This window comes from Diaphorina citri, unplaced genomic scaffold (assembly GCF_000475195.1).
Source record: "Diaphorina citri unplaced genomic scaffold, Diaci psyllid genome assembly version 1.1 scaffold52, whole genome shotgun sequence".
NCBI classification, from domain to species: Eukaryota; Metazoa; Arthropoda; class Insecta; order Hemiptera; family Psyllidae; genus Diaphorina; species Diaphorina citri.
This window is the reverse complement of record NW_007377489.1, coordinates 70,529-79,616: the sequence shown is the minus strand read 5'-3', so window position 1 is coordinate 79,616 and position 9,088 is coordinate 70,529. Positions and strand designations below refer to the sequence as shown.

The 9,088-nt window shown below is 35.4% G+C and overlaps 2 protein-coding genes across 3 annotated transcripts; one reads left to right on the top strand and one right to left on the bottom strand.

Moving 5' to 3' along the window:
- Positions 1-998: 998 nt before the first annotated feature.
- Positions 999-2,522, bottom strand: LOC103516364 (ribonuclease H2 subunit C). The gene is made up of 3 exons (XM_008481332.3): positions 2,508-2,522; positions 1,982-2,174; positions 999-1,345 (listed from the first exon to the last, which is right to left on the bottom strand). Exons 2-3 carry the CDS (start codon positions 2,130-2,132, stop codon positions 1,080-1,082), a joined length of 417 nt encoding a protein of 138 aa, XP_008479554.1. The 5' UTR covers positions 2,133-2,174; positions 2,508-2,522; the 3' UTR covers positions 999-1,079.
- Positions 2,523-4,013: 1,491 nt separating this feature from the next.
- Positions 4,014-8,810, top strand: LOC103516246 (transcription termination factor 5, mitochondrial). 2 transcript variants are annotated; one of them, XM_026828586.1, is made up of 6 exons: positions 4,014-4,252; positions 4,500-4,614; positions 5,289-5,380; positions 5,637-6,086; positions 6,345-6,505; positions 8,518-8,810. In XM_026828586.1, the coding sequence occupies exons 2-6, from the start codon at positions 4,503-4,505 to the stop codon at positions 8,777-8,779; spliced, it is 1,077 nt and encodes a 358-aa protein (XP_026684387.1). In that variant the 5' UTR covers positions 4,014-4,252; positions 4,500-4,502; the 3' UTR covers positions 8,780-8,810. The 2 variants fall into 2 exon arrangements, with proteins under 2 accessions (XP_026684387.1, XP_008479430.1); XM_008481208.2 differs by lacking the exon at positions 5,289-5,380 and adding an exon at positions 5,155-5,246 and having other exon boundaries at positions 4,015-4,252.
- The last annotated feature ends 278 nt before the right edge of the window (positions 8,811-9,088 follow it).

Here is a 9,088-nt window from a genome sequence, read left to right as displayed (position 1 = left end):
GCGTTGCATTCTCAATAGCGTGGTTTATTAATATGAAAAACCCTGTTTAGGATCTACCCTCCCTGTAGTATTCGCTATAGTTTGGTTTATTAATACGGGCCTTAAATGTTAAATGTGATGCATGTAATTAGTCACATATTCAGTTGATGAATTAAAATCCCAAGTAACTCATTACCAAGGAAGTTCAAATGCCATATTGCAATGGCACCATACTATTTTGCCATATTTTAGCAAAATTTGGAAAAATGCCATAAAAATCCTAAAAAGGCTTATATTGCCATGAAAAATGCCATAAAAAGCCTAAAAAGACTTGTTTTTTTTTTTGCCATATTTAAGCATTTTTAAATAGTGGTTATGAATTTTAGCAAAATTTGGAAAAATGCCATAAAAATCCTAAAAAGGCTTATTTTGCCATGAAAAATGCCATAAAAAGCCTAAAAAGACTTTTTTTTTGCCATATTTGAGCATTTTTGGGTAAAATATAAAACTTTGAGAACAAAGAAAAAAATTGCATTAAAAAAAGTACTAAAAAAGAACCATACTTAAATAGTGGTTATGCATTTTAGCAAAATTTGGAAAAATGCCATAAAAATCCTAAAAAGGCTTATTTTGCCATGAAAAATGCCATAAAAAGCCTAAAAAGACTTGTTTTTTTTTTTGCCATATTTAAGCATTTTTGGGTAAAATATAAAACTTTGAGAACAAAGAAAAAAAAATTGCATAAAAAAAAGTACTAAAAAGAACCATACTTAAACATTTAGCATGAAAGGTTGATTCCTATGTAAAGTCCTCAAAAGTCGGTGGTTATGCATTTGGGAAAACATTTAGCATGAAAGGTTGATTCCTATGTAAAAAGTCCTCAAAAGTCCAAATCTGAAGTCAAAACAGCGAAAAATTATTTTAAAAGGTTGAAAATTCAATTTTTATTTGATATTCCAAGGAAAAATGTAAAATAGTTGACTCTGATTCTTGAAAAAATTGTTATATTGCCATATTTTCCCAAAATAAGTGCCATATTGCCATGTTTTCAGTGCCATATTTTGGAAAAATAAGTGCCATATTCTGAACTTCTCTGCTCATTACCACTGTTGATTCAAAACTAATATACTTACAGCTTGGGAGATATGAATCCAGTCTAATGCAGACACAATGGCATCATTTTTAGACGGCAGTTTGTCATAGTTCCAGTATGTTATTTTGTTGAAATTATCTTTCAGGAAGAAATTTCTTTCATCATCCTCTGCCTGGTGTTGATTGGTTTCTGTGAAGATCAGTCCTTTAAATCCATCTGGCACGGATATGGATGTGCCTTTCAATGGCAATCCTCTAAATGATGCATCCAGCGCTGAAGGAAATTTCAAACTTTGTTTAGACTTCAGATTAAGGATAATTTGCAGCAGACAAATAAGTAATTTAGAATTTGGATCCCATTTGAAATGTCTCCAACTATCAAACTTTACAATAAGTTCTAACATAGGCTCTCATTATCTAAACTCCATCAAAGCTAAAAGATGCATTAAGACTCCAGCGCTGAAGGAAATTTCAAACTTTGTTTAGACTTCAGATTAAGGATAATTTGCAGCAGATAAATAAGTAATTTAGAATTTGGATCCCATTTGAAATGTCTCCAACTAACAAACTTTACAATAAGTTCTAACATGGGCTCTCATTATCTAACCTCCATCAAAGCTAAAAGATGCATTAAGTCCAGCGCTGAAGGAAATTTCAAACTTTGTTTAGACTTCAGATTAAGGATAATTTGCAGCAGATAAATAAGTAATTTAGAATTTGGATTCCATTTGAAATGTCTCCAACTAACAAACTTTACAATAAGTTCTAACATAGGCTCTCATTATCTAAACTCCATCAAAGCTAAAAGATGCATTAAGAAGAAAAAAAGTGTAGGTATGCTTACTTTAAGAGCTTAGAATTTTGTAAGTGAACACAGCATATACTTACTGCTTACTGTTATAATACTTACCGTTGTCACTAGATGAGGGTTTCAAATATGAGGAGAAATATTTGGATACATTAGCTGGTCCATCATGATCAATATAAAATGGCATTGAATGCACACTTGATGTTTTTGGACTCTCCAAAACATCAGTATTTATATTCAGAGTAATTGACATTATACTGTATTTGGATCTACTGATGACACAGTGCTTGGATACCTGTAATCTCCAAAACATCAGTATTTATATTCAGAGTAATTGACATTATACTGTATTTGGATCTACTGATGACACAGTGCTTGGATACCTGTAAAGAGTAAAGCAGGAATGTACATTGAAGATAATTTCATTAGGTATTCCAGAAGTAGGTAGGTGATCAAAAAAATGCCACTTAAAATTTTCGTACTTGAGTAAGAACAACTGCTAAATTAACCTCTACTCACCAGACATGTAAATACAAAAGACAGTACCTACTGTAATCTTTTCAATTATCTATAAAGAATCGGTAACTTGTGAAGCTCTATATCTACTGATGACACAGTGCTTGGATACCTGTAAAGAGTAAAGCAGGAATGTACATTGAAGATAATTTCATTAGGTATTCCAGAAGTAGGTGATCAAAAAAATGCCACTTAAAATTTTGAAACAACTGCTAAATTAACCCCTACTCACCAGACATGTAAATACAAAAGACAATACTGTAATCTTTTCAATTATCTTCAAAGAATTGGTAACTTGTGAAGCTTTATAATTCTATATCAATAGTGTAGGGATGGTAACTTCATCTGATAAAGAAAGCCAAGTAAATAAAGTACGATTCTTAGGGTAATGTTACACCAAGCACGCATTGTTTGCAAAAACAGAGTTTGCAATCATTTTTCCACAAACATTGGCTTGCAAACAGTGTTTGTGTGTGTGCAGAGTTGATCCGGCTGCTGTCGGTTCAAAGGTAATGTTACATCAAAGCACGCATTGTTTGCAAACGTTTACAAACGTTTGCAAATGCACGCTTGGAGTAACATTAAAATAAGCTTGCGGTTCCCTTAAAATGGGCTCGCGGTTCCCTAGGGAACCGCGGTTCCCGGTTTGGCCACCCCTGCTCTATATCAATAGTGTAGGGATGGTAATGATAACTTCATCTGATAAAGAAAGCCAAGTAAATAAAGTACGATTCTTAGGGTAATGTTACACCAAGCGCGCATTGTTTGCAAAAACAGAGTTTGCAATCATTTTTCCACAAACATTGGCTTGCAAACAGTGTTCGTGTGAGTGCAGAGTTGATCCGGCTGCTGTCGGTTCAAAGGTAATGTTACACCAAAGCACGCATTGTTTGCAAACGTTTACAAACGTTTGCAAATGCACGCTTGGAGTAACATTACCCTTACTTTGCAAAAACAGAGTTTGCAATCATTTTTCCACAAACATTGGCTTGCAAACAGTGTTTGTGTGTGTGCAGAGTTGATCCGGCTGCTGTTGGTTCAAAGGTAATGTTACACTGTTTGCAAACGTTTACAAACGTTTGCAAATGCACGCTTGGAGTAACATTACCCTTACGTTGTAATTTTTCAAACTTTGACATTTGTTGGACAAATGTATAGCTGTTAATAAGCAATAGGTAGGTATGATGGTAGGTGGTAAAGCTTACCTCTGGCTCCTTGACTGTTGGAATTGATAGTGTGTTGTACCTCTTAATTGATAGTGTGTTGTAATTGTTAATGTGTTGTACCTCTACGTCCTGTAGGTACCTAAACACAAAGAAGTTATACACTTTATCCTTCTTGTCAACTTAAAATAGGGCAGAAAGCATTAAAAGCTGGGAACTGGGAAAGCAGGAAAGCACATAGGAATAGGAACCGGTAATTTTTTTTCAAATTTTTGAAAGTTGAAAGTTTTCAAACATTACCGCTTGTACAAACAGGGTTGCCAGGTTGCAGTTTTTACAACAGCGGTGCCAAATGGCCAACCAAAAATTACCGTACGTGCAGCGGTGCCAAATGGCTAAACGAGAATATACCGTACGTGTTTTATTTAACCCGGGAAATTTTAAAATTTCAAAAGTTGAAATTGTTGAAAACTCGGCCTCCGGTTCCCAATAGCCAATCCAATAGTTGCATCCTGCTGCTGATTTTTCGCACTCAGGCTGAGTAATAAAGTAAAGGAAATGACCTAAGAAATGCAACAAAAATCACCAAGTACTGAAAAAAAAGAAAAGCAGCAAAGAGGATAGCAAGTAGACCTAAAGAATAGGAATAGAAATAATACAAACAGCAGAGGGAAGTCATCTTCAACATAAATAGGTAAGTTCAATTTTGTCAGCATATTCTGGTCTGAGAATGAAACCTTTACTGACAGTCATCTTGGAGCTATGTACATAGTAGGTACTGGGACATTAGACTTCACAAACAAAGTCAGCAGGCATGTCTTTTTTTCTTAGACCTGCAATAATTCTGGTAAGTTTCTCAATTTCATGTAAATTTAATGATGGTCTTTATGTCTCTCCTTGTATGCTCATGGCATTTTGATTTTTAACTTTTTCTATTTCAGACAATGTTGTCCACACGAGTTCTTTCAAGAATCTATTGGTGTAGATCTCTATCAACTTCAAATAGTCTTCATTCATCTGCGGAAACAAATTCAGAACTTATCAAGAAAATGTTGGGTGAGGAACAATCTATCAACTTCAAATAGTCTTCATTCATCTGCGGAAACAAATTCAGAACTTATCAAGAAAATGTTGGGTGAGGAACAATTTTTTTTTTCTTTTCTTTTCTTTCACTCTCAGGTTTACCACATATTGGAAATGTATTCACAACTTTTAGTAATGTGGACTTGCAAGATCCAAACCTATGATACAGACCTTTCACACTCTAGGAAGTTTATGAGACCTTAGTTTTACAACTTCAGTGTGAGAGGTAGACAGACTTTACTGACAGTGGCAGTCATCTTGGAAGGTAGTGCACCTGTCTAATTAGCTCTAGGTTTCAGGTTTGATTCCCAGTCAATGTGAACATTATACAAAAACAGATAAGGTTTGTTCTTGGAATGGCTAGCTTCCTCCTCTTCTGTCCTACTTCTCTCTCTCTCTCTCTCTCTCTCTTTCTTTGATTTTGAGATGATAAGAAGTCATTAGTTATAGCTCCCTCTATCTAGAAGTAAATAAGTTCAAAAAAAATCTTTATAAGGTTTGATTTTGTTGCAGGTTATGATGATACAAATTGGAACAATGAAGAGAACAGTTTTCTCAATAAATATGATCGAAATAACATCTTGGATAGTTATAAGTTGCTTAAGGTAAATCTAGATCTAACATTATAAGGTTTGATTTTGTTGCAGGTTATGATGATACAAATTGGAACAATGAAGAGAACAGTTTTCTCAATAAATATGATCGAAATAATATCTTGGATAGTTATAAGTTGCTTAAGGTAAATCTAGATCTAACGTTTGAAAAAGAAAGTGAGCACCATACTCACATATGAGTACTCATAGAGGTTATACTCAATAACTGCAATATCATGACCAAAACTTGGACTGAAGACTGAAGTGAGATGAAAATTTCATCCATCTCAATTAGTAATTTTGTGATTATTATGCACATAGATACCTATTGTGACAAATGATTTTTTTATTATATATTTTAATACTTGATTTACTAACATCACTTTGTTTTATACCTTACAGAAATTTGGTTACTCTGATGCTGATATAAAATCTGAATTACGGACACTGTGCTTGAAACCTCAAACAATCACAAGTCGATATCGTATGTTTATAGACTATTGTTTCCAGAAGGACCTTATAAGCCCTACACTTTTAAGGCATTTTGTGAAAACCATGTCATTAAATATTTACCAAATTAAACATAAAGGCTACATTGACAAATATAAAGATGTCTTAGGCCATGTTAACAAGAAGTTAAACATATCTGTTCAATCACTTAGTGAGAAAATGCCTCTGAAAAGAATTCATTGTGAGTTCAGTGTACACCACTTGATGTCAGTTTTAAATATCAGTCATGAGGAAGCAAAGTATAAGTTTAAGAGATATCCAAACTTAAAAAGTCGCAGTTTCAAGTGCATTCAAGAAAATGTTCATGTGCTCACAAAGAAAGTTGGATTTACTCATGAAAGGGTGAGTAAAGCTTATAAGGCTGGTCAGTCAAAAGCATGACATTTTTTTCATGTTAATATGTAAGACGTAGCAATCACCAATTATTTTTCAGCCCTGAATAGCACAAATCATAGCCCAAAACACACATTTCTCGGAGTTTTGGTCCAAGAGTTTTCTTAATCTATACTATATATTTTCCCCACTTTAAGTACTCAATTGTTACACGTACCAACGTAAAATGTGACACTCTGATGACTTTCTGTTTCGTTTCAATTTCAGATAAAGAAAAATGCATTTCTTCTACATGCAGATAAAGAAAACCTGTTGTCCCTACTGAAGAAATATCCAAAGATGGGTTCTGTAGATATGAAGCAGATTATACAAGCCTACCCCATTCTAGTCCTGTCTCCCATCAGAAATATAGAGAGTGTCATTCAATGGTAAGTTACTGTACAGTGTGGAATAGTTTTTTTTTTTTTTTTAGAGAGGTTTGATTGAGGGAACTGTAACTGCTAAGGTCTTATCGTCCCGAAATCGAAGAGAGAAGGAAGACAAGATAGGTCTTTCTAGTATGTCTGCAGATATCATTTCTTTCTTTTCACATATAGCTTTTGTTATTTGGCCTCTTTCTTACCTGTCTATTTTATTATTTCTACTAGCAATTGTGAATCTTAGTGATACTCTCAGCACACAAATTTGAGAAATCCGCGAATACATCAAACAACTTGATTGATAGATTGTTAATGTGTTGTACCTCTACGTCCTGTACCTAAACACAAAGAAGTTATACACTATCCTTCTTGTCAACTTAAAATAATGCAGAAAGCAGGAAAAGCTGGGAACTGGGAAAGCACATATAGGAATAGGAACCGGTAATTTTTTCAAATTTTTGAAAGTTGAAAGTTTTCAAACGTTACCGCTTGTACAAACAGGGTTGCCAGGTTGCAGTTTTTACAACAGCGGTGCCAAATGGCCAACCGAAAATTACCGTACGTGCAGCGGTGCCAAATGGCTAAACGAGAATATATTACCGTACGTGTTTTATTTAACCCGGGAAATTTTAAAATTTCAAAAGTTTTATTTAACCCGGGAAATTTTAAAATTTCAAAAGTTGGAATTGTTGAAAACTCGCGCTCGCCCTCCGGTTCCGCTGAGGTTAAGCAAACACAGTGCGTGATTGGTATCCGGACTATCCGGATTGATCACTAAATGACCAAAGAAATGCAACAAAAATCACCAAGTACTGAAAAAAAAAGAAAAGCAGCGGAAATTTTAAAATTTCAAAAGTTTTATTTAACCCGGGAAATTTTAAAATTTCAAAAGTTGAAATTGTTGAAAACTCGCCCTCCGGTTCCGCTGAGGTTAAGCAAACACAGTGCGTGATTGGTATCCGGACTATCCGGATTGATCACTATGACACCTTGACAGTTGCATCCTGCTGCTGATAAAGTTATTATTTCTACTAGCAATTGTGAATCTTAGTGATACTCTCAGCACTCAAATTTGAGAAATCCGCGAATACATCAAACAACTTGAAAATTTGAAGAAATCAGTAGCACTACAATGGATACCGTCTCACTGTGATTTGTATGGCAATGAAAAAGCTGACTACCTGGCTAAAAAAGGCACCAACGTCATAAAAACATGCGTTTGGGAAAAGCAGCAAAGAGGGTAGCAAGTAGACCTAAAGAATAGGAATAGAAATAATACAAGCAGCAGAGGGAAGTCATCTTCAATATAAATAGGTAAGTTCAATTTTGTCAGCATATTCTGGTCTGAGAATGAAACCATCAAGTACATAGTACGGCCTTCTTTCGATTCAACTAAGAGACTTGTGAAATCCCGTAGTAAAGAAAATTACAACGCCTGGATCCGTGCAGGAAGTCAAGGGAAGAAATGGCAGGCGCTTGAAAAACCCAGACATCATTCCTAAATTACCTAGGAAGGCAATCCGAAGGCATCTGTCGCTCGTTTCCGACTTCTCACGGGGCACGACTATCTATCCCAACATCTCCATAGAATAGGTATCAAAAATTCTCCCAACTGTCCTTTAATAAAGGAACATAATATGTTCCCTTAACTCTCCCATGAACCAAGCACACCTAAATTCCTGTCCAGCCCTGGAAGCCAGCAGTTCCACTGTAGAAAAATCTTGGGACGCGCGTAGGAAAATGACCTAATGGTCAATGTCCTGACATTTGTAAAAAAAACAACAACAAAATAATATGTTCCCTTAACTCTCCCATGAACCAAGCACACCTAAATTCCTGTCCAGCCCTGGAAGCCAGCAGTTCCATTGTAGAAAAATCTTGGGACGCGCGTAGGAAAATGACCTAATGGTCAATGTCCTGACATTTGTAAAAAACAACAACAACAACAACATTTTATTATTTCTCATTGAGTGATACTGCTTGTGAGATTTTGACTAAATAAAAACAACTTATCATTCCAGTGTACAGAAGTTTGGCTACACCCTCGAGCATCTGTCTAAAGCCCCAATGATATTGATCCTGAAACCCTCGACCGTGGAACAAAGACTGACTCAGATACACACAGAGGAATGGCTTCAACCTTACAGCGGGCTTCCACGTACCTTGATGTTGGTGTTAACATTACCGAGCTTGGAGAAGAGAAGAGCCGTACTGCAGGATTTGAACATGAAATGCATCTCGATCAATGTTCTTGCTTGTACGAAAATTTTGTTCAATGCGTAAGTCATACTTTTTTTTATATACCTACCTATATTTGAAGAAGTTTGACAGTGGGAACTATAACTGCTAAGGTCTTATCGTCCCGAAAGAAGACAGGATAGGAGAAAGCCAGCCGTTCCGAGAACGAACATTATCCGTTCAGGATAAAATCCGCACAGTGTAGGTATGCTTACTTTAAGAGCTTAGAATTTTGTAAGTGAACACAGCATATACTTACTGCTTACTGTTATAATACTTACCGCTGTCACTAGATGAGGGTTTCAAATATGAGGAGAAACATTTGGATACATTAGCTGGTCCATCATGATCAAT

Coding starts and splice junctions, on each gene's coding strand:
- LOC103516364 (XM_008481332.3), bottom strand. CDS start 2,132: ATGTCAATTACTCTGAATATAAATACTGATGTTTTGGAGAGTCCAAAA. Junction 1,346..1,981: donor ACCCTCATCTAGTGACAACG/GTAAGTATTATA, acceptor AATTTCCTTCAG/CGCTGGATGCATCATTTAGA.
- LOC103516246 (XM_026828586.1), top strand. CDS start 4,503: ATGTTGTCCACACGAGTTCTTTCAAGAATCTATTGGTGTAGATCTCTA. Junction 5,381..5,636: donor ATAGTTATAAGTTGCTTAAG/GTAAATCTAGAT, acceptor TATACCTTACAG/AAATTTGGTTACTCTGATGC. Junction 6,087..6,344: donor TTGGATTTACTCATGAAAGG/GTGAGTAAAGCT, acceptor TTTCAATTTCAG/ATAAAGAAAAATGCATTTCT.